Source organism: Panicum hallii, chromosome 4 (genome assembly GCF_002211085.1).
Source record: "Panicum hallii strain FIL2 chromosome 4, PHallii_v3.1, whole genome shotgun sequence".
NCBI classification, from domain to species: domain Eukaryota; kingdom Viridiplantae; phylum Streptophyta; class Magnoliopsida; order Poales; family Poaceae; genus Panicum; species Panicum hallii.
In genome coordinates, this window is record NC_038045.1 from 47763851 (window position 1) to 47788147 (window position 24297).

The 24297-nt window shown below is 48.8% G+C and overlaps 3 protein-coding genes and 1 long non-coding RNA gene across 8 annotated transcripts; 2 read left to right on the forward strand and 2 right to left on the reverse strand.

Moving 5' to 3' along the window:
• Window positions 1-89: 89 nt before the first annotated feature.
• On the forward strand, window positions 90-4132 carry LOC112889426. The gene is made up of 5 exons (XM_025956045.1): window positions 90-555; window positions 1011-1262; window positions 2010-2141; window positions 3091-3207; window positions 3569-4132. The coding sequence occupies exons 2-5, from the start codon at window positions 1011-1013 to the stop codon at window positions 3905-3907; spliced, it is 840 nt and encodes a 279-aa protein (XP_025811830.1). The 5' UTR covers window positions 90-555; the 3' UTR covers window positions 3908-4132.
• A 1607-nt stretch (window positions 4133-5739) lies between these two features.
• On the reverse strand, window positions 5740-8211 carry LOC112890139 (aspartic proteinase nepenthesin-1-like). The gene is made up of 2 exons (XM_025957006.1): window positions 6266-8211; window positions 5740-6167 (listed from the first exon to the last, which is right to left on the reverse strand). The coding sequence occupies exon 1, from the start codon at window positions 7618-7620 to the stop codon at window positions 6286-6288; it is 1335 nt and encodes a 444-aa protein (XP_025812791.1). The 5' UTR covers window positions 7621-8211; the 3' UTR covers window positions 5740-6167; window positions 6266-6285.
• A 5494-nt stretch (window positions 8212-13705) lies between these two features.
• On the reverse strand, window positions 13706-17256 carry LOC112890137 (lysM domain-containing GPI-anchored protein LYP6-like). The gene is made up of 5 exons (XM_025957000.1): window positions 16467-17256; window positions 15553-15670; window positions 15296-15463; window positions 15187-15218; window positions 13706-14337 (listed from the first exon to the last, which is right to left on the reverse strand). The coding sequence occupies exons 1-5, from the start codon at window positions 17143-17145 to the stop codon at window positions 14105-14107; spliced, it is 1230 nt and encodes a 409-aa protein (XP_025812785.1). The 5' UTR covers window positions 17146-17256; the 3' UTR covers window positions 13706-14104.
• A 3963-nt stretch (window positions 17257-21219) lies between these two features.
• On the forward strand, window positions 21220-23483 carry LOC112890143. Of its 5 annotated transcripts, none has more exons than XR_003228264.1 (4): window positions 21220-21496; window positions 21720-21934; window positions 22688-23179; window positions 23315-23483. It is a non-coding gene; the product is annotated as an uncharacterized LOC112890143 (long non-coding RNA). The 5 variants fall into 5 exon arrangements; XR_003228265.1 differs by having other exon boundaries at window positions 21720-21781; window positions 21876-23179; XR_003228266.1 differs by lacking the exon at window positions 21220-21496 and adding an exon at window positions 21513-21592 and having other exon boundaries at window positions 21720-21781; window positions 21876-23179.
• The last annotated feature ends 814 nt before the right edge of the window (window positions 23484-24297 follow it).

Genomic DNA, 24297 nt, shown 5'->3' on the forward strand with positions numbered 1-24297 from the left:
GCCCCCTCTTTTATGGCTGAGACCACTGAAGCTCCCAGACCCTGGTAAATCCAAATCCTAACGCCGTCGCCTCTACCCCTCCTCTGGTCGACGGTGACCTCGCCGCCAGCCACTCCCCTCAACTCCCACCTCTCCGCGCCGGCAAGCGAGCGGCAGCGGTGCGGGAGCCGAGAGGAGGAAGAAGATACAAAAGGATCGGACGGACGAGGAAGATGGATCGGACGGTGGAGATGGTGGAAGCCCGGAAGCTATATAGGTTTGGCGCACTGAGCCCACGCGGAAACTGACATCCGGATCAGGGCCCGGCGGCTACGTGGCCCGCTTGTCAGTTCATAGATATATCTTGATATACAAAGGGGTCGATCTCTGGAGTCGGACTGTCGGAGACTCTCTCGGGCTCTCGCGGCTCATTCCCCACCCCTTCTCGCCTTGCCTTGCCTGTAGGGAGCGCACGAGCCAGCGCCCTGCGGCGAGCGCCGCCTCTGCGCAGCAGCGCGCAGGTGGCCGGTTCCTGGCGGCCCCAGGCGAAAGCGGGCGTGCGGACGCCGTGACCGGGTGAGTTCCGTCTGGTTTCTTATGGGTTCGGCTGCCGGGGGATGGTTCTAGGGTTTGGTGTTGGGGGGCTGTGGCGGCGACATGGCTGACGGTGATGTGCTCCACCCTTACCTAGCACGGTGGGTGTGGCGTGCAGTGTGCCGGTGGAGCATCGCTAGGGGCGCCATGAGTTCCAGGTGGGGAAAAGAGAGGAAGGTGTTAGGATGGGAACTTTGGAAAGAAATGAAAAGTTCTCCTCTTGAGTGGAAAGAATTTCTTGTATCAGTTTCCAAGTAATCTATCAAGGTGCTGTTTATTAGCAAATCCTAGAGAAACAACCAATTGAGTGGCTCATAATTCACTCCCGTTAAGAAGACTAAATTATATTACTGGACCAATTTTTTTTCCTGCATTCAGCTGTTGTCGTTTGCGCTTGCTCATATGACTTTAACTTACGAGCATGTCATGTTTCCTAGATGGACCTCAAGGATAGCCTCTCCAAATTTAAGCAACAGCAGGAGAGATGCCAGTCATCTTTGGCGAGCATAGCCGCTTCAGCCTCAAAACCAAAGCACAGGGCCCAACCCGTAAATGCTCCATCCGCTCCAGCAAGACCATCACAACCTATTAAATTTTCAAATGATACAGAAAGGCTGCAGCACATTAATTCGATCAGGAAATCTCCTGTTGGAGCACAGATCAAACTTGTCATCGAACTGCTTTACAAGGTATTTGCTCACTGAGTTATGACGTTCTTCCATTTTTCATTTTATACTAGTGCAAATTGGAGTAAATGATTCCTCTATTCTGGCCTCAGAAAGTATAATGGATCTTGCAAGTCATCATTCTAATTGAACTTTTGTGCGACAGGCTGCTATATTTTGTTGCTAACTAATTATTATCATATTTCTTTTTGTTTATTGAAGCCTGGGTGCAATATAGGTTGTTGCAGGGTTTTCTGCTTCTTAAGCCTTATTGATAATTTTTGTTAAAGGGCATATGATGTAGTGGTCCATCTTCAACTGCTTTCCAGCATTATTTGTATGCCTTACGTCACATGTAAGATTATCATTTTTTGCTATGTATAGAATGCAATTTATAATATCTGTATGCTGCTCATTCTGTGTTCAGCTTCAGCCCCAGCAAAATAGAATGAAAATTCCAGAATAGATCAAGGCTGATATAGTTCACACTAAGTTAATATATAGTAAAAGGTAAAAAAAAAGTTTGCTAGTTACTTTTGCATGCATGTTGCATACTATGAATTGTCAAGTGCTATATGATTATGCACCATTTGACCGAGTTTAATATAAGGTATTGATTAGCATTGTCCTTACTAGAATTGGGCATTTCGAATCGATGTTATAAAGATTATACCCGCAGATAGCAAAAGAATACAATATAAACTTTCTTTATGAAGTTTGACGCTGCAAATAGTTTGTGAATGTCAATTGCTGTTTCTTCTAAATTTGCAGACAAGACAAGCTTTTACTGCAGAGCAGATAAATGAAGCAACTTATGTTGATATCCATGGTAATAAAGCTGTCTTTGACAGCTTGAGGAACAACCCCAAAGTAAGCTATGATGGGAGACGTTTCTCTTACAAGGTAAATTAATTTGCACTTCTAGTTGTCCATAACTAATTTTAATTGCTTATCTTTGCTATCTTTCTGTAACCTTAGCTAATTCAGAAGCATTTAATTAGTAATTACTGAACGCGAAATCACTTACCGTCCATACATTTGCATGTGGATTGTTTTCACTATTTTTCCTAATCAACTAATGGTGTTCTCCTATGATAATTTTCCGTTTAAAAAAGTGGCCTAGGTGGTCAGCCACCTAATTTCTCATCGGCATCTTTCTGCTGCACATTTGCCATGATTGGCAGGCTAGTCTTAGGCAATGCAGTCAAAAGTTTCTTCTCCTTAACTCTCTGGTGCTTTTCGTCGAGGATTGGAAATGCAAACGCTAAGGTATCTGTTAGCACTGGGAATGCAAACACTGTAAGCTAATACTGGTTTTGTTTGGTATGCCTACGTAATGTAATCGAATGCTGCAATCTTCTGTCAATGGCCTTCTGTATCCTGCAAATGACTTACTCGTGAAAGGAAAAGGGGACCCATCTATCGTGAGGAGAAGGTGGGTGCATGGATGCCCATGCTGATGCTCATGCTGATGCTTGCTCTGGTTGCATTGAGTGGACGGGATCACGCTGCAGCTGCAATGGCGGCAAAGTTATTGCGAGTGCGCCACGGAAGCCAAATCTAATCTCCGACCTCGTCAGCACACAGTGGATCGATGCCTTGTGAAATCCAGCCGGCACGGGAGAAGGGATTTGTGTGCCATAGAGCGTGCAAGCCGAGCTGACGAGGAACTTTGGGAACATCAATAATAATCACATCTTTTATGATAACAGACCTTTATATGATTAAATATGGTGTATTGAAATTATATGTCACAGTCTAAAGAGTTTTCATAGGGTTTATCTTGTTTGCAGTTGAACTAGTTCTGGCTTCTGAGGTCTCATGTGTTGTTTTTCTGTTTGCTTATGTGCAGTCCAAGCATGATCTGAAGGGAAAAGATCAACTACTTGTTTTGGTAAGAAAGTTCCCAGAAGGTCTTGCTGTCGTGGAAGTCAAGGATGCATACCCAAATGTATTGGAAGATCTGCAGGTGACTAATTCTCCTCATTACATACATGAGATGTTCCAAACACGTGATGCTGATGCTGTTCGGAAAGTTGCCCAACAGACATGCTGCTAAAACAATGCCTCCAAGTTAGCAGTGGGCTGTATAACCACAAAGGAACCGACGATGTGTACCTTAGTTTAGTAAGTGGGCCCATATACTGCCGATACATGATGGTTGTGCTGTCTGTCGTAATAATTTTTTTTTGTAGTTTGCCTAATCTTTTGTTTTGTAGGTGCAATGTCCACTAGTGTACTAGAATCACTGTGTTGCCAGACTAAATCTTCTACCATTTATATTTAAGCATATACTGTATCTATAATCTTGAGTATTTTTTGTGCTCCAGGCTCTGAAGGCTGCAGGTGAAGTTTGGCTTTTGTCAAACATGGACTCCCAGGAGGACATTGTGTACCCTAATGATCCAAAAGCGAAGATCAAGGTTGATGATGATCTGAAGCAGCTCTTCCGGGAAATTGAGTTACCGCGTGACATGGTCGACATTGAAAAGGAGCTCCAAAAGAACGGCATCAAGCCCATGACCAACACCGCCAAACGACGAGCAGCTGCCCAGATCAATGGGGTGAAACCCAAGGCTAAACCCAAGAAGAAGCAGCGTGAGATCACGAAACGGACCAAGCTTACGAATGCCCATCTGCCTGAGCTGTTCCAGAATCTCAACACTTAATTGGCTTACAATAGTTGACCACTCCACCACTCGAAAGGGTTCATTGTACTCCTATCTATAATTATGTTGATGTGTACATGCAACCCCTGTATGCTATGTAGCCTTGTGAGCTCCGCAAATTTGTCTGTCAAGATTCTGGATTTCGTACTTATGCGTTCTGACATAGGAGAATAAGACCTTGAGATTCTGCTTTTATTTTTTTCAGTTTTAGATGGTTTCAAGCTCTAACCTCTTCCCTAATGGATTGGAGTATCAGGGGTATTCCTAAATTTGTATACCCTGAATCTTGTGAGGTTACTACTAGTGGGGTTTAGGACCATAATCATCAAGGTGGTTCGTTCTTTAGAAGCAATGAAAGTGGCTCTGAAGTATGGATGCGCTGGGGACGATTGACGAACGTATCCTGACGGATATCAGGATACCTATATCCTTAAAGTCTCCGAAAAAGAAAACAATTCAATGATTCTAGTATTTACAGTAGTTCCTTTTTTTTTGTTGCCGTTGTTATTTTACTCAATATGTTCTGATGCTAGCGCCCTATTGCTTCTGGTTATAATAACAGTGTCCTAAGACAGAATTTTCTGCAGGTTTATTTCAGTTTGAACGCACCCGTCGTTTGACGTTTGTTATTGGACATTATAGTTATCTTTTATCTTTAAAATGCATCAGGAACAGGTGAACAGCTAATGCGAGCTCTTATGCGGACCTCTTTGGACCAAGTTTAATGGATACTTCATGCGTGTGAGTAGTGAATGCTACCAGTGGCCGTGACCGGCCTTGTGCAGCTTCTAGCCTTCTACCGTAGCTAGTTTTTTTTATGCCATATGTCCCCAATCATGGTTGCCAGGGACCAGCGTGCCCTCTACCGGCATGTCAGCGTCCCTAAACACACACATCAACATCATGATCCCATATGTCAGATGCTCATGAACACAGAGTAGGTATGACAATGACCCTTGTTTATTTGTAGAATGATTTGCTAAGAACAATGGTGTGATTGTGAACATCTCAAAACTCCTATTTCTCACAAGATCATCTGAAAATCGCTATGCCTTGTTTGGTGAAGTCTGGACTGATCGCCTGCGCGAGAGGGTCACCAGCCAAGCATGTTTTGATTGATCACCATCCTGAAGCATGATTATCATGGGTTGGGATGTCCTAAGAAATCTGCATGTTTAGCTGCTGTGTGACTTAAATTTCTCCTAATTTTTTAGATGAACACTTTGCGCGATGTGGAGCATCTCATGTTTGTGGTCGGGCCTTGTGCTATGTAGCATGGTGCCTAATAAGCCTTCTGTGGTTAATGAAAGCAGTTGGTAAACTTTGTGAATAAAGTGAAGCCATGCGGCATCATGGTCTGCGTCCAGCTGCTGGATTGTATCGGTGTCATGGTAACAGCAGAATGCTGTCTGTCTTTCGCTGATGGCAATTCCGCAATTGTTTCATCTCTGAAACTTTCTCAAGCCATCGCCTATGGATTGGCTCCAGAAGTCATGCTTGCAATTTGCGAATGGCACCTGTAACCTCGCCTGTTTAATGTATGTTAATCCAAAATGCCGTGCTGTATCTTGTGAATGCTACCATTGGCAGTGACTTGTGAATGGCTCCAATCAGTGCTTGTGCAAACATGGCAGTTTCTAGCCTTGTAACACTCGTCTGGTTTCTGATGCCATATATCCCAACTCATGGCTGCCAGGGTGCCTTCTACAGGCATGTCAGCGTCCCTAAACTCGTACATCCTGATCCCATATGTCAGATGCGCATGAACACACGATGGGTAAGACAATGACCCCTTTCTCTCTCTTTTTTTTTAAAAAAATAAAGTTGCTGAATCTTTTTTGGAGAATAATGGATTGGCTATGGACAAAGAGGGGCCATAGCTCGTACAATCCTGGTAACATCACAGATTTTCATCAGATAGCATGCACTGAATTAGTTTACAAACAAGTATTGACCAGACCATTTGGCCATCTAGCTCGTAGCCTCATTGGTGTCGTGTTCACCTGCCGACAGTGCCCTGAAAGCGAACCGCGTCTGCTCCCAGTCCGAGCGTTCCTATCATCAGTCGGAAATGAGATAAGGAGCTACTGCTTTGTCAGCTCAGCTCAGCTCAGCTGTATGGATGACAGGCTGAAGAACGCGGAGCAAATATCCAGTGTAAACCAGCTCACAAGATGCTACTCCTACTATGCAAATTCTTCATCAAAATTCTTCCGAAATGGGGTCAAATTCGACGTGCTATGTAATCTGCAAAGAAGGCCTGGCACAAATTGGGAGCAAAAATTTACTCTATTGCTTCGAATTTCTACCGTTACGCTGCTAGATTTGACAAGAACGGTAGTAAAAAAAAAATTCTACCTTTACTATGTACACGAACGCTACAACGACGCTACGAGCCTGTCGCATCGTGCCGGCGCGAAGGACAGCCGGTCGTTCTCGAGGTCGTACACGACGTGCGTGTTCTGCTGCTGGAAGTTGCCGATGACGGCCTGCTCCCCGGGCGCCGCGTCCAGCACGACGCACATCACGCGCGCGCCGAGGTCCTCGAGCACGTAGTTGGCGCGCGGCAGCTCCCAGTCGGCGCCCTCCAGGTGCAGCGTCAGCGCCGGCACGGCGGGGCGGCGCCAGAACGCCGTCACGGGCAGCGCGAAGCAGAGGTCCAGCGCGGAGCCCTCCACGCCGCCGGGCGGGAGCCCGACCTGCGCCGCGAACGCCGCCCTCACGGCCTCGTACAGGTCCTCCGGGAGCGTCGTGATCGACGCGCCGGAGTCGATGATCGTCGAGCCGCGACGCGGCGCTGGCACGGGGATGCGCGTCGAGCCCACCGAGATGGCCATCAGCGAGAGGAAGTAGAGCGACGGCTGCGAGGGGTTCCTGAGGAGCGGGGTGCTCCGGACCTCGCCGACGTGCGCGTGGCTGTAGAGCGCGGCCGGCGCGCCGCCGAGCGTGACGAGGCTGCTCTTGGACTCGAACATGGAGGTGAAACAGTAGGAGAAGCTTGTGACGTTGAGCTGGGACGGAAGCGACCACCTCCCCCGGCCGAACCCCGCAATGCCGGTCTCGTTCGACTGGAACACGCCCTTGTTGAAGTGGCCGCACCCGAAGGTCAAGCGCCGGGAGGAGAGGCTGCCGGCATTGCTGCCGCCGCCGTCTCCGAAGGTGAAGCGGTCGGTCGCGAGCTGGCCGACGGTGAGCGACTTGTCCCCGTAGTGGTAGGCGTAGACGCAGGTCCGGTTGCCCCAGCCGCGGCCGCCGCACGACGTGAACTGGAGCGCGCGGCACCAGGGCGCGCCGCAGGGGAGCGCGGCGTAGGTGGACGACGCCGCAGGGTCCAGGAGCGGGAGGCCCTGGCCGAAGCAGTCGCGGCAGGGCGCGCACTGCGTCCACACGAGGTCGCTCCCCGTGTCGAGCGTGAGCGCCACGGGCCGTGGCGGCGTGCCCACGGACAGGCGCACCAGGTACTCGTTCGTCACGATGCCGCCGCCGCCGCCGAGCCCGGCGCGCACCCGCGCGCGCACCGGGCGCTCGGTCTCGGACAGCAGCCGCCGGCGCGCCCGGGTGCGGTGCGCCATGCGCCGGACGAGCTCGGGCCGCGCGAGGCCGCGGCCGGCGTCGGCGTGCGTGAGCAGCGCCGCCACCACGCCGGCGCCGGGGGCGGCGCGCGCGGGGCACGGCAGCGCGATCAGGACCAGCAGCGCCGCGAGCCGCTTCATGCTTACTAGCTTGGAACGGGGATCGGAGGAGCTCGCCACTGGGATCACGCTGCTTATCTAAGCATCCCGGAGCACGCGGCTCGTGGTGATTCGAGAACCGAGAGCAATTGAGATTGTTTGGAGCCGGGATTGGCACCGGATAATTGGGGAGGAGTGAGGACAGGCGGTTGGGTGATGTGCCACTGATGCCTACTTGTTGGCAGAAGCCGGTGGTGCGGCGACAACGTTTTCAAAAGAACGCGGCTGCATCGTACTACGCCGTTTCGGCCTGTCCTTTTTTTTTCTTGAATATTTTGGAGTCGGCTACAAAGTAAGATGGAGGTGGAGTCGCCCGAGGACGGCAGCGGCGTTTTTGTTTGACCTCTCCTCGACTGCCCTGAGTAAGCAGAGGAGATGGGCAGGATGAGCATGTGCGAGAATGGAACACGAACACAGACGCAGTGAGTACTGAGGAGTGAGGACCAAGAATTTTCAGAGTCGCAGTGTGGATGAAATCACTGAGTCCACTGTCAGTATATAATTTCTGTATGTCGATTTTGTTGCCTAGAATAAATTTAAATGCAATCTCAAAAAAATAATAGGTTGGCCAAATAATGCTTGTTTCCTGTGGCATATGGAATTGGTGCATGCAATCTTTCTTTCATCCAGCCACTTTAGGTTATGCTCCCAAGTTTCAAGAAAGAAGTACGTATATTTCATCTTGGTTCAGTCTTCAAGATTAGAGTCTCACCATTATATTTCTCACAAAATCTACAAAACCAACATGGTCTGAAAGAATTATTAAATACGAATTTTACTATTAATTTTTTACACTAAACATATATTTAATTGGACTAATTGATATATAATGCTCAACCTTTTGCAAACCAAAAGATGATAAGAAACATTGTTCATGAACCGTAATGAATGAGGAAAAGGTGAAACTGTACAATAAAAAGAGTAGACATGTAAAAGTTAGAAGAATAAAATTCAAATTCTGATTATAATCTTGCAACCTTTTTCGCTGTAATCATAATGACATAGGTCTCACTTGGCCGAGGACCAAAGATTCCTAGGTCCTAGAGATTCATATCGAGAGTATGACAGCCTTGTCAGAAATGCAGCCAATCGAGGGAACAAAAAAAAAGACGCTTGCGCATATGTGGTGGCTGAGGCTGAGCATAAATCCACACCGTCAACCAACTGCAACCGCGTCGCCAGAACTGATGCACACAATCGTTGTTGTACTCCTACTGATCCTTGCTTTGTCTGAAAGGCTTTGAATTAACAAAAGATCAAACGCCTCCACACGCTCCGGCACGCCATTTATCTACTGTTGCTTCATTTGGGGGAGAAACTAAAAGGATCGCACGAACATACAGAAGTGGCTTCTCATGTCTGTTCGGTTTCAGCTTTCAACCCTGAATCAGACTCCTCCCGAAAGGAAACCCTGACGGAGACGGGCACCTCGCTCCTTCTTTTCTGACAAAAACGTCCAGTAAACCGTAGTTTTCATCCATCAACTACCTGGCGGGGGAGGCGTCTCCGTCCGCACCGGAAACCGCAACGGGCCGGGGCTCGGGGTCAAGCAGGGTGGTTAGCCGAGCTCCACCACCGGTACGGTGGCGAACGATAGGCGAAAGGCAGGTGCCCTTATGAGTGGATGTTGTTTTCCCCTAGGGTGTAGGGTTAACGAACCGCAGGTGATCGATCAGGGTGCCAGGCTTTGGAGATCCTGCAATCAGAGTGAAGCATGGTGCAATGAGTTGTGGTTCTGGGGAGAGCTTTTCTTGTCTGGGAAGCGATTGTTCCTTTTTTTTTATGGCCCCCCTTTTTTACCTGATTGTTTCGACGTCACTGTCTTGTCCTATCATATGCTCTCGGTTCGGCAAGCTTTAAATTTCTGGCGATCCTCCTTTTTTTGGAACAATTGAATCCTCTTTTTCCTAAAAAAACATAAAACTCTATTGTGACTTTGATGTTGTAGCTCCAGAAAAGAGGTTTAGAATCACTATTCCATTTAAAAATTAGAAACAAGTAAATATTTAAAGAGCAGCGATATATCCTTTTAACTAAAAAAAAGAGGATGATTGAATCCACTAGCAGGGTTTTTTTCTTTCGGTCTTCACCTTGTGATCATGCGTGCGTGCCTCGTGGCTAGGCATACCGTCAAGTGTCAAGATCACTTACCAGACACTCGTGCAGGCACACCAATTCTCTTTTAGTGGTGCTGATGATCACCTGCCACTTAACCAGGCTGAGCCTGGCTGCTGCTCATCTCTCCCTGTTACTTTGGCATGAGGTCAATGACATGTTGGCAACTCTCCAAAAAAAAATCGCTCTTGCACGACCAACCAGTGTAGACCTGAATTCCCCTCTCTGATCTCTCTCTGTGTTTTCTTTGTGAAAGCAGCCAGAATTCTCAACAACCCCTGTCAGCAGCAGAGCAGCATCCTGATCGGTGATCGAGCTGAATTTTGCAACCGATCGATTCACTCGGCGACACCGACCGTGCGTTAGGCCGTATCGGGGCCAGCCGGCAGCCGGCGCCGCGCCACGGCGGCGTATAAAACGACCCGATCTGCTCGCCACCGGCGAGCCGGACACGGCGGAGGGTCCGGTCAAACGATACGGAATGTAGCGGTGCTTGCGTGTTGACGTGTTTGGTGCCGGTTAGGTTGGCGCCTGCAAATGATTTGCTCGTGCCTGTTACCCTGTTAGGGTTGTACTGAAATAAAAGACAAGTACTACTGTGTGCAGCAGCTGAGGCTAGCTTGAGTCCGATGTGACACCGGATCATGACCTCATGAGTTTGGTCAGGTTAACTGGTGCTCCCTCCCTTTCGTAAACGTAAACATTTCCAGCGTCTTAAATTTAGGAGTATCTATGATGTGGTCATTTCTTGTATAATCCACTACTCCTACTTCCTCATCATCACTGATCTAACCTTGGTGATTGGTTAGCTGAGAAGGTAAGTGTTAATAGCATCTGATGTAATCTTGGTGATGGATTGAGCGCAGCGCCATGGGCATTTCTCTTGCTTCTTGGTCTATCCTAAAAACCCTAGGAGTGATGCTTAAGTCTGTGGAGGGAGAAGGATCATTAGATAAACAAAACACCATGACATGCTTGTGCTAACCATTCAGTAATATAAGTAAGCCATCATGTTGATCAGGTTAGTCTACGTGTGAAGATTGAACTGTGCCAACAGTCGTCGTCCTGGCGTGTTTGTACGCATGCAGCGGAGGGTAATAAGGGTAGGCTTCCGGTTTAATCAGTGTGACACAATTGAGCGTACTAGCCTGTCAACCCATGCTCCCGCACAGCCTAATTAGAATTAATATAAAAATAAAATTTATAGCTAATAATTATAATTATCTATCTCACACCCTCTTTCATCTATTAAATATTCTAACACATACTCTAAAATACATATTTATTATTAGCTAGTTGCAATAGATTTCATTTTGCATCGCACCTCCATATGTGTTTGATATATATTTAATTGAACTATTTGTTTGTAAATTGGTATTCTTATCTTTTCTATCATACATGAATACATGGTGAGACATGTCGTGGGTAGCATTTTTATATAAATAATAACATAAATAATATATTAATAATGATAGAAATAGTAATTTAGATTTTTTATATTGGTGTATTTTAATATTTTATTATAATTATAAAATTTACATTCAGATTTAAAGGTTACTTTAACTTTTAATAATAATATAATTGATAATTTATATGCAAATTTATGGGATTATTTGCATTATTTTTATAATGGTATAGGTGGGTAATTTACACGAAGATGAGGGGTTATTTTAATTTTTTATAATAGCAGAGGTGGGTAATTTAGATATATGTTCAGGGATTTACTTTAGTCTATTTTTTTATAATGGCATATGTGGGTAAAATTTTACACAAAGATTAGTTGTTGAGTTGATGGTCGGATGTTTCTAATTTTTATGAGAATTTCTAGAATTTCTGTAAAAAAATTTAGAGTGTTCATTTAGGATTCTGGGTGGCTTCAAGTGGAGGCTGTAATAGTAAGATAGTCTTATAGACGGATCTGTCACATTAATACAGTACTATTGCAGGAAAAAAAGCGTGCATGTCAAAATTTGAGGTACCAAATATTGACCATGTTATTTTCTATAATATACAACAAGCAAACTCTATATGAATATTGTATATACATTGACAAACACTGACGAAACTGAATCAGGTGCCCATTTCTGATGAAACTGAACGAAGACATTGCTACTGACGAAACTGATAACTGAAGTGCAGGTTGCAGAATCTTCAGAACACCCAACTCCTGACAAAATGGGAGCAACGTCCTTGTTTCAGTTAGCTTTTTGAATAGGCCATGATATATGCGAACAAAAAAAGAAATCAATTGATTCCTGCTTCCAATCGTCAAAAAAGGATCTCACTACTCATGCTTTCCTCAGTCTGCAAAGATTCTTGAGAAATATAAAGCTCTTCTGGAGCACGCTCTTTGTAGATCCGTGTAGCTGTCGTTTCGACTCAGATGTACCCATTGCTGTGGCATGTATGTATCTGTCTGCTGTGATGAAATTGCTACCAATTTGATCAGTGAATCTTTTGGGTTGTACTTGGGCCAGTCCTTCCTGAACTTGTCAATGCAACATCCTCTTCGCCCCCGGCTGCGGGCCAGTGCTGCTCCCCAAGCTAGTAGCAAGCATAGTGCCTCCGCGCAGCACTGGCCTCGTGCGCGCCTTCTCGGCCGAGGCGGCGCAGCGGCAGTGCCGACGGCGTGACGCCCTGCCGGACCGGAAGCGGACGACGTCTGTGGCTGTGCTGCTGCGTGCTCTGCGATGCGCGTGGGACGGGCGTTGGTAGCCATTCCCCGCCATTGTTAGGAACCTACTCGGCGGAGGACCACGCACCGTGAAGAGCAGCGCAGCCGCAGAGAGGACGGCAAAGCTGCTGAGCGGTTAGCTCCGACCTCCGTCGCAGCCTTCCGTCGTTTACTCGTTTATAAGCTTCCTCGCGGGCGCCTCGTCTCCGCCGTCTAGTGCGGGCGGTGAATACCTTGAGGATCTGAGCTCAAGGGGTTCTACTCGGAACAGGGTCGTCGGTCTGTCGGAACTCGGTCACCAATGACGCCGGCCGCCGGCGACGGGAGGGGAAGCGGGGCTGTATTTTGCAGAAGATTCCCCCAAACTCCATCACGATCCAAATTGGGGGGTCTTTTGAAAATAGTGTCTTGGTATTTTACACTTAACCCCCTGTCCTGAATCGCGATTAATAATCGCGATCCGATATTTTGCAGTAAACCCTCTAACTTTGCAAGTTATCCATCTTCGCGCCTGCTTCCCACCTCGCTAGATCCCTCACATAACGATGGCTCCCGACGGCGCTCCAGACTTCTGCGGTACGGCGGCCCCTCGTTTTCGTCTCCGTCGACGGCGCCGTGGATTCGCCGGCGATGCGCTGCCGGCGGCGCAAGCGTATCGCCATGCCTTACCTATCCGCCCCCCTCGTTCTCACCCGCCTGCTTTCCTGCTCCCTTTTCCGTTTCCGCCGAGGGGTAGAGGTCCTTCTCCTACAGTACGCCGGCGGGCGGGTGAGATGGTTGAGAGCGCAACCACGAAGGTAGATAAGCTTCGGAACGCCATGGTTGCCGCCGATCGTCAGTTCGTTACACCGCTCGACGGTTGCTCTTCGGGGGCACAACGGCTCCGAGTCCGCCGTCACTGTCGTCCTGGGAGAGGTCGAGTGGGCCCCTGCTCCAGCCTCCAGTCTCCTCCAGCTCCAAGGATCGAACTCCGCGGAGAGGTAGAAGAAGGGCCCTGTCGACATGGATGGCCAGCTGGGCCGTCCATGTCGCGCCGCATTGCACACCCGATTTGTGTCCATGGGGGATGATGCCCCCAGCATTTCTGCAAGAATTCTCGCACGCACTTGTGTCAGATTGCCACATGAGTTGAACCAAGCTCCGGTAGTTCTTCGCTTGATGCAACTTTGGCTTGCAAGATTAGCAGGGCATGCCGGTTTTAATCGAATTGCATGCATCATCGTTACTCATCCTATATATGCTAATGTGGGGAACGAGAAGTTACAGAAGTACAGCAGCTGAGCATGTTCAGAACAGAACAGCGGGCTGATACGCTACTAGTACAGAGGACATCACGTTCTCACCTGTCCCTCCAGTATGCCTGGGGACATGCCTCCACTATTGGGGCATAAAGGGGAACTAGGGAAGGGAATTTCTTTCAGCTATATGCCCCTATGCCCACTTTCAGATGCTATGTGTTTCAGGGCTACCGCCTGCTATAGGCAACAAGCTTTGTGGACCGAGTGCTTAGCTCCCATCAGGCACATGCCCTTGCCATCTGGTGTGAGGACCGAGGAGGAGCTACAGCCTACAGGCTACACCAATCTTTCTCATTGCGGTTCCACCATGACCAGGCCCAAATGAGGTCCCTCTGGTTCAATACAAATACAGCCAACAAATACTCTGCACAGGAGGAATTCACATCCACAACGACGAGACCATACAAAGAATGGAAAGGAGGAGGATACGGCATGGCTGATTCATCGCGGGCGCTTGTGAGGGACTTCCGCCAGGCCCCTTTGCCGGAGAAACGTTGGATCCTCCAGGCATGGCACCGCCTGCCTCTCCAGGTCCTGGTGCAGCTGCTGGAGAGTAGGAAACATGGTTTGCTGGGGTTGGCAGCGCTGTGAGAGGGGGGAATTGATGTGGTCCTGCAATGATGATCGGAACAGTTGAAACATAGAATACCAGTAAACATTGAAATAGGAATTGATGATGCATAGTGCCAGGTAAATGGCATCAATGAAACATATTTCTGTTGGAAGACTTCACTGTTTGCTATACTGCGATACATTGAGAACAAAAGTGAAAGCTTCACCAATCTATGTTAATGTTATTTGATCAAAATAAAGATGAGCTTGATGTGGTTAATGCCTTAATCTACACTTTATTGATGTTCTGGAAACGTTGTCTGCAGGGAAATAGCTTGATGTTTACTCTTCTCCTTTTCCTTTTACATAAGTGTGGTCAGAAGGGAAATGGCAATTTTCTGCAATGCGGCTGGCTTCTTATATTGCACCTGCTAATTAGTTAAATAACCAGCACTTGATCTACTTAGCTGGGTTCGCTTTGGTACTACTGCCTCAAATAAATCAGTATATAAAATTTGAAAATCAAGGTACTTAGTGTTAGGTAGGTATAAATTGATACCAACTTAAAGTCTTAAACAAGATTGGACAAGGATATCAAAACTATTGTCCGATTCAAATCCAAACCAAGGGGATAGGCTAATATACTGGGACATCAATATCTTTCTTCAAAGTTACAATCACACATCAGGTTCATTCTTTATTCTACTCTCTTTAAAAAAATTTGGTGCACCCTAAAAAAGTTTATAGGTTTCGAATAGGAAATAACATTTCCCCATGGATCTTTCAAAAAGCACACCTCTGGACAAGTCAATGTGTTAAAAAAGGAAGAGCAAAGGACTAAAATTTACTGCAATAGCACTTCAGTAGCCAAATATGAAGCAGACTAGAAATGAAGAAAGCAACTAGTACCTGGGCATGTGGGTTGAAGACCAGAGGATAGCCTGCACATAAATTGTAAGATGTGATCACCTTTGAGTTCCATTATTTAGAGCAAAAACATTGTGGATATTTTGCTTACGATGTTGCGATGGTTCCATTGACATAGCCACCATAGTTGCAAGATGAGACACTGCAACCACCACTGGTGGCTTGTGCAGTCACATTACCAAGGATTAGGCTGCTATTGGGGCATTGCATACTTGAACATGATGCTGTTAATGAAGCTGGCGCTGGGGTGCAGTATAAACTGTAAGGAAAAAGGCAGGGGTTATAGTTATAGTCCAAAACAGACTACCGCAAGAAAATTACATTGAACAAAATAGATTATAAAATTACTTGAGATTCGCTGGCCCACAACTGCACTCCACGCAGTTACCAGCAGTTAGTGCATAGGTCCCATTTGCCACAAGCAATCCAGAGTCCAAAGCAGAGTTAGGAAATGCTGATGCGCAAGCTAATCAAGGAGTAAATAGACATCATTAGAAAGGAAGTATTGATCAGCAGAGAGGACAGAAAATAAGAAAGTATCCAACTCAACTATCATTATTGAATCAATCAGCAAAACAGATGGGCATCGATGAAGTGAAGACCCTTCTATCAAAAAATTGAGTAAAGATCTATCAACAAAACATTTTGATAAGCCCTTTTAGCTAGTGCACTGAATACTATATTCACTCCAAGCAGCCCTTGCTAACATTCATGAATCATGGCAAATTAAATTACTCACACCCACTGAAAAGTAATCTTTCACAACATGGCAGCTGCAAGCGTGCCTTGTCCCAAGCCCCGACCATTGATCAGCTTTTTGCAGTAGGACTTTAAAGTCATTTCTGCATCTTACGTTTGTAAAATCCAAAGGCTGACAATTCCAGTAACAGGCTTTTTGCAGTAGTACTTTAACGCAACAATGTAACATCAAATTGCACCTTTACAGAACTACCCCTTCAGGCCTTCACAAGGTTAAAGGAATACCTGTCAATACGAGTCAACCAATACTTCAGGTCAATTTTACATAACCTACTGTTATTGACAACCAGAAGCATAGTAATGACAGGTGCTTATTGGCGAACAGTACATAACAAAATCAATTTATAGCCAATTTAATGAGAAACTGGTGGAATGTTGCCAAGTTATCGCCTATCAAATTCTCTTCAAATTAGTTAAAAGAAATCCTGTCAAATTGCCACGACACTTCATTCCGATCTCGTTGCCATACATTACATACTGCAATCCAACGTGAGATTGTTTACCTGGCAATGGAATGGCGAGGATGTCACCGGGCGCGACAATGGGGCTCCCCATTGCGTTCACATTGCTGACATCCGTGACGGTGGTGGCATGGCTGCCGGCGATGGATTGCACGGTGTCCCCGACCCGCACGACATAGGAGAGGTACACTGCGGGGAGGTTGTTGTCGGTGGAGTTGAAGCAGACGCAGGGGAGTGGGATGACGAGCTGCTGCCCGGGGTTGAGCGGCGCGTCGGGGTCCTCCGCGGCGAGCCCGTTGGCGGTGCGGATCTGGTCGGCGGAGGGGAGCCCGGCGAAGACGACGTCGGCGACGGAGCCGAGCGTGTCCGCGGGGCGCGCGGCGTAGCGGACGGCGACGGACTTGCGGACGCCGTCGGCGCAGGCGCAGCGGGTGGGCACGCGGAGGGGCGTCCCCGCGGGGAGGATGCGGTTGGCGGCGCCCGGGGAGGCGAAGTCGAGCGCGTTGGCGGCCAGCACCGCCGCCGGGTCGGCGCCGAAGAGCGCGGCCACCTCGGAGACCTTCATGTCCGCGTAGAGCGTGTACCCCAGCAGCGCCGGGCATGCGTCCGCGCCCGAGCACGGCTCGATCGTCGTCTTCGCTGTCGCGCCGCGGGGCGCCGCCGCCGCGAGGATCGCCAGCAGCGCAGCCGCCGCCGCAACCGCGGGCGCCGGCCTCGGCATTTGGGCCTGAGGGTTTAGGGTTTGGGCTTCGGCGGCAGAGGAAGGGGAAAAGCTCTGCTCGGCTCGAGGTCGGAGCTCCGCACTGTGAAGTGCGAACTCGGAAGTGTGTGGAAGCGTGGGAGGGCGAGGTGTGTGAGAAGTCAATGACCGGTGGGGTTGGTGCGACTCGGACCCACGCGTCGGTGAGATACTGGCTAGTTGGATCAACATGCGAGGACGGGGACACTTCTTCTCAGGGAGACGTTGCGCTTGGAATACGTGGCCGTGTGGGGAACCGGGGGACAAATGTCTCGTGACCAGGTCTACGGACGCTCTGATCTGTGGGCCACACTTGGTCCACGTGTCACGTTTGTTCAACGGAAATATTGCCACCGAGCGTAACCGAATAGGCCTTGGGCCTGGATTGGGCCAAGTTTGGAGTTTATATTGGGCCGGATGCAACGGGTTCGTCGCTCTTGGGAAATTGCAAAAGCCCATGTCGCTTTCAGTCGATTCGCCCCTTTGCGTATTTATTTTTTTCTTATTCCAGTAAGCAAAAGCGGAATGTGCAAGCTAGCTTAAAATTATGTTTCCTGAAAATTCCTGTAGGAAATACACTTTTCTCTGAATTTTGGAGGAGTTCAAAAATTTCTAAAGCATTGTGTCTTCATTCCTTTTGAGAAGGCCAACGCAACATATCACTCTCCCTTCTCTGCTTTAAGAGTTCACCTTTTCGTAATTCTTTTGGTCCTTTTTTCATATGGAGTATTGCTCATGTGTTTCTCCAATTCCCGTGATTTTCAATTCATGCACCGCAAACATAAACTTATAGGAACCATGTGAAAGTTTCTTGAGATTTTGGTTCAACTCCAGCCTAAGTAAGCAATTACCATGCTGAATACTTCTTGTTAAAGCTTTTTTAAAAAAACTTCTTGTTAATATGCGGGATCACTGACACGACACCCATGCAAGAAGAGCCAAGCCTTCTTGTTAATACTTCTTGTTTAGGGTTTGGGCTTCGGCGGCAGAGGGGAAGGGGGGAAAGCTCTGCTCGGCTCGAGGTCGGAGGCTCGGAGCTCTTTACTGTGGAGCAAGCTGCGTGGAAAGTAGTCTCTTCTCTACACCTATAAATCACCCAAGCTTTTGTCCCACGCTGAGATGGCGTTTCCTTCATGCACCCAATCTGCACACAGAGAAATCCTCCTCTCCACACTATAGACGGTCGAGATCTCTTCTTAGCCTCTGGTTTCTCTCACTCACTCATATCTAATGGTCACGGATGCCCGGATCATCCCGCCCAGCCTCTCCTCCTCCGCCCACGGACCCGAAATTTTTAGGCATGTTTGGTTCGCTGCCTCACTTGCCACAGTTTGCCACGTCCGAGGTTAGACAGGTTTGATCGAGTTAGGCGCGTGTTTGGTTTGTATCCACATTTATGACAAGATTTTTCTTCTACTGTGTAGATCCCACTCATCAATAACTTGTAAAAGTGTGGCAAGATTTCCTTAGACATGCCAAGGTGTGGCGCAGAATTTCAGCGTCTAACCTTAGCCAAATATAACGGAAAATATGTGGCAATTTTTAGCACTTTAAACGTACAACCAAACATACCTATCTATTCCAACTTACTGAACTCGTCTCTTCCTCTTTTCTATCTCACTCCGGATCCTAGATTGGATCGGAGAGGCAGGCCGTGCGGCCCAAGCGGCGGCGGCGGGCTGTGTAGCCTAAAGGAGCGGAGGCACGGGCGGCGATGCCCGTGGGGAGCAGCCGAGCACCGACGAAGGCGGCAGCAGTAGTGAAGAGCAGGGGCTCCTCGAGTGACGGAGCGGCGGGAGGGCGTGCAGCCGTAAGGCTGTCCGCACTGGGGGTAGCGTTTACCGGATGGAAGGCCCGCACCGGGTACTCTAAACGGCTATGCTACCGTAGCGGACGAGAGCGCATCCGCCATTCCTAGCGCGCTTGCAGGACGCACGCTATCCGTCGACGTGGCGCGGAGCCAACCTTCCGACGCATGCGGGCGCCGCCATGGCCGTCGCCGGCCCGAGCTTGATCACCACCGCCCCAACTGCTCCGCGCCTCCTCGCGCCCGCCCGCGGCAGCGAGCAGAGGCGCCATGGCCGCCGCTGGGCCCTGCACGTCGCGCCCCTTCCTCCGGCCACCCTCCGCCCGAGCCAAGCCCCCAAACCGCACCCTCTCAGCCCCACGCGCACGCCCCACGCCTCCATGTCGAGCTCCGGCCACCGGCCGGCCGGGAATCGAAGATTCCCCGGCCGTCGGTCCTCCATGGGTCCGTCCGGCGTGGAACTCCCACTCCCGATCCTCGTTTCTTTCAATTAACTGGGGGAAATGAGTCCCCGTGGCCCGGTGATGCCCGTGCTCGCGTCAGCTGCGAGCGTTCGCCGCCGGGACGCGCTCGCGCCGCCGCACTTGCGCCGCCGCATGGCGTCAGCTCGCTGTCGGCCCGCACCCGCCTCAACGACGTGCGCACGAGGTGCGCCTTGCACGCCTGGACCTCCCCCATGCCGGCCTCGTCGCCGGCCAGGCCTCACCCGTGCCACTGCCCCCGCGCCGCCGCGAGGCCCGCCGTCGGGCGCCCGGCCCTGCTCGCCACGCTGATGGAGCCATCAGCAGGGGATGCCGAAGCCGAGGCCCATGCTGCAGGCGAGCGATTTGGAGTGGTAGCTGCTGCAGCCGTCGTGGTTGAACACCGGCAGCGTGGAGACGGTCAGCATGCCCAAGCTCTGTAGAGCCACGATGGATCAGGAGGAATCACACACTTCTTCTTGGAAACGGAGTGGAGGAAGAGAGCGGAACTGACCACAACGAAGAGGAGGGAGGCGAGCACGATGGTGCGGTACCTCTGAGCCAGGCGTCGGCCACGCACGCCATCAGCAGGGGCGCAAGCGGAGGGAGCAAGGGCTGCGGCCGGCGCGCGCGCCTGGCCCTGCTCGCCACGCCGGGCCGCTTCGTCGGAGAGGGAGGCCGGAGGGAGAGGGAGGCGTGGAGGAGAGAGAGGGAAGAATGGGAGGGAGGGGGTAAAAATATAGAAAATATCTGACGCGTGGGTCCCACGAGCTGTTAGTTGATATAGAGGATGAGGTATAGAGTATGACGGGTGCGGGAGAATTGGGACCGAGGAGAGAATTTCGATGATTAGGATGGAATATTATTTTTAAAGGATGAATTTAGAGTATGACGAGTGCGGAGTAGAGGATGAATTTAGGGTCTGTTTGGTTGGTGGAATGAGGGGAAACGGAATGGAGCGGTTCCATTTTTACATGTGTTTGGTTGAGAAATGGTGGAGCGGAGCGGCTCCCGCATGGGAATATATCCTGAAGATGCGGAACGAGACTGCTCGGTAAAAACGAGCGGACGCGAGCGCTCGCCTCCCACGCGCTCTCCCCTCTACAGCCCATCACCGCCTGCCCCTCTCCCCTCTACAGCCCATCACCGTCCTCCCCCCGCCCCCGGCCGGCGACCGGCGAGCACGCGCCAGCCCCTCGCCCCCGCGCTGGCGCCCCGCCGGCCGGCCCCCCGCGCGCCGCTCCCCGCCGCCGGGCTCCCGCCGCCCCTCGCGCGCCGGGCGCCGCCCCCCGCCGCCCCGCGGCCGCCGGCCCCCCGTGCGCTGCCCCGTGCCGCCCCCCGCGCGCCGGCCCCTCGCGCGCCGCTCCCCGCCGGCCGGCCCCCCGCGCGCCGCTCCCCGCCGGCCGGCCCCCCGCTCGCCGCTCCCTGCGAGCCTTCCCGCTGCCGCCGACCCCCCGCGCGCCGACCCAGCCGCCGGGCCCCGCGCGCCGCCCCGCGCGGCCACCTAGCGCCGCCCCCCGCTGCCGGCCTGTGTGCACGTGCTTGTGTGCTAAACAATTGGAAATATAGGGGTAAGCTCACCTCGATAAAGAAGGAGGTAACCACAGTCGATTGGCTCTCCAACCAAACACAGAATGAAATGATTCTACTCTAACGCACTCTGCAACCAAATAAAAAATAGAACGGCTCCATTCTACTTACCCAATGTAAAATGGAGTGACTCCATTCTCAAAAAAATGGAATGTAACCATTCCAAGTTAGGTCGCTGACCAAACGGACCCTTGGAGCGCGGAGCGGAGGGCTGCAAGCGACAATGCCCTTGGGGATCGAGCAGCCGAGCACCGCGATGGCGGCGGCCGCATGCGGGGAGCGGGGGAGGATTCGGCGAGGGACGAGCGCCGCACCACGCGCATGCGCCGCATGCCCGCAGCAGCAACGCCGGCCTAGGCCATAGGCCTGGTAGCTGGTGCGCCTGCCCCGGAGCCCCGGAGCGCTGGCCGGCTACCCTGCGTGGCTGCACTGCACAATGATTTCATGGAGGGGGAGCCACGGCAACGGGACGCAGGTAATGCTTGCATGCTTGGTTAATAAAGGATCTTATTCTTGAACACATATAGTTATTTTGCTGGCAGTTGGGTCTAGGAAGGCGCAAATTTAGCAGGTAGAACAATCATTTGGGTTCCCTAATTTGAGCTATTTGGATTGGCTATCATTCTAAATCTCCCTAATTTAGCTGTTCATAAAGTGTAATGGCGCAAATCTTTCAATTTCATTTTTTTTTGTTTCAGGGATTATGGATCCATCCCTGTCGAGCTTCGTGGTGTTAGAAAGCAAAGATTCAAGACACCAAGTGACGTGTTCTTATTTCTGAAATTTCAGTCTCTTATATACAAGCAGCTCTACACGTTGATTACTGAAGAATCATTCTACACATTTTGTTGCAGTGATCTGTACATGCAGATAAAGACAAGTTATGATGCTTGTGTGCTGGCGCAGGCGGCAGGTATTCCTATGCTTCTCCATTGCATCAAATATTTGCATAGCATGCTTTATGATAACATAACAATTTGACCTTTGTTCTGCATTGAGAGGTCCTATTTAAATTTTCTGATTATCAATTCTATCGATTGGTTATAATATATCATCTAAGTAGCATGGGTACTATACTATGAGGTACCAATCTGATACTATAATTCTTGTTTCTTTCCCAATTATAGATGAATGCAAATTTAGTTGTTTCAATTTGTAGACATAAAACACATGCTATATGACTGGGTAAAGATTTACTGGCACACCTTTTCCTTTTAGACATAAACACATACTAGAATGTGCTTCTGGTATGCTTTTTGGAGTGTGCAAAATACATTTCTTTATGTTATTGCCAGGGATGAATTTTGCATTACTTGGAGGGGGTAGGGTTTAGGGTTTGTCGTCAATTGTAAGGTAATATGTAATATGATTGACAATTGGGCCTAGGCCCTCCATCCTCCACATGACACTGACTAAGTGCCTAATGCTCAATCTGAGGCATGCCAAATGCTCTTTGCTCAGATAGGCACTATTTATCACAACAAAAATTAGTTTTTTACTTGTATTATTAATTTATCATGCTCCATTGTTTAGGCCTTTTGATTTTACAGCACATAGCCTTGTACAAATCTGCCAGTCGTCCCAGATGAACTGGGAAATGTACATCTAAATGAACTCATACCTTTAAGCTCAATTTAGCAATCTGTCTGATGACTGAACTCTGCAGCTTGGCTTGACCAAAAATGGTTCTGAAGATGACTGGTATAACATGGTTGTTTATGGATCACCCAAAGACCACAGAGGGGTCAACGGTTCACCGCAGCATATAACATGTGGAAAGGAGCGCCCTCACGTGCTCTATTTTTCTTTGATTTTGAGTGCCATATGTTGCACTAAAACGATTAAGCATTCACATCCTAAGGCCTTTGTGTTATTTTCACTTAACCTCTGTAGCCCATATAATTTCATTCAGTGTGAGCTCATACAACAGTATATAGTGCTGGCACTCTGGTGATGGTAAGGAATGAGGTTGGTCAGTTGCTTATCTCGAATAATCATAAGATCCATTCTTCTCAATGTGAGCTATTCTGTAAAGGTTGGGTCATGCTAACATCACAAAATTGACATCTGAGCTGCAAGAATGGGGCTTTCAATCCAGAGATTTTTCTCTCTCACTATTGTGATATTGATTTGCAATACAGCCCCGTTGTCAATCAAGGTATGCATTTAGCTACTCAGTTTGTACCTTAATTCTTCTGCAAGTTCTAATAGACTTTCAGCAAGAAAATAATATTGACCATTTATGGTCTACTGATGAGTTTCAATTTTTTTTTTCTGGTGATCATCTGTATAGTATATAGGAAAGAAATGGTTCCTGAGAGCAATGGATTTCTTTTGCCAAATGATTGAGGTGGATGTAAGAGTTTCTGGGTTTATTGTATTGTAGCCTACAGAGAATTGTAAATTAATAAGAATGCTGATCCTTTGAGAATCTGTATAATTGTATTTTCACTTTCCTTTTATTATTTCGGCTAAGAGAACCTTTATGTTATTGTTATTTTAGCTGATATGGACCTGTCCTTGAATTGTGTCCAAATTATTTGAGTTCTGATGTGTCCGTTCTCGACATTATTGGCATTGCCAAGTTGGAAAGTAATGCTCAGTGGCTATTTCATCTATGTCCAGGTCAAGTAATAAAGGGTTGGGATCATGGCATTAAGATCATAGAGCAGAAAATGCTATTTTTACCATTCCTCAGGCGTGCGGTGGATCTGGTTCACCTCCAACTATTCCATTGAATGCAACCCTGCAGTTTTCACCAGAGCGGCTTATGGAGATTCTTAAGGAGGGATAGAAATGGGGTTCCTGATGAAATTCTTGGTAGTATTTGCTTATTGAAACATTTTTCATCATATTTGCATTTTTCATTGATATTGTTTTTCAACAAGCTTATTGCGAGAGTACTTCCAGTAAAGCCGCAGTGCGACTTTCTGTTTCAATGTTCAATCAATCTTCTGAAAGTTTTATATTAATTCCTATGAATTATGAGAATTTTTATTTGAACTTCCTACCTTCAAATGCCGATGGATTTGGTGAGAACGGTTGGTGCAGCCAGAGTTTTTATTGTTTGAACATTAAAATGTCATGATTATAGGTTGGAACCGAGCATTAGCTAGCTTGGTCGAATTATATGGCAATATGCCTGACATGCATCTGTTTTTGTACGAGAGTCCTGTTGTGACCAAAAATTGAAAAATAAGGTATATAATCCCCTAATCTGTTGAAAAAGATGACATTCTATTGTCGACTTCTTTCAGATGTTCCTGTCTGTAGTTT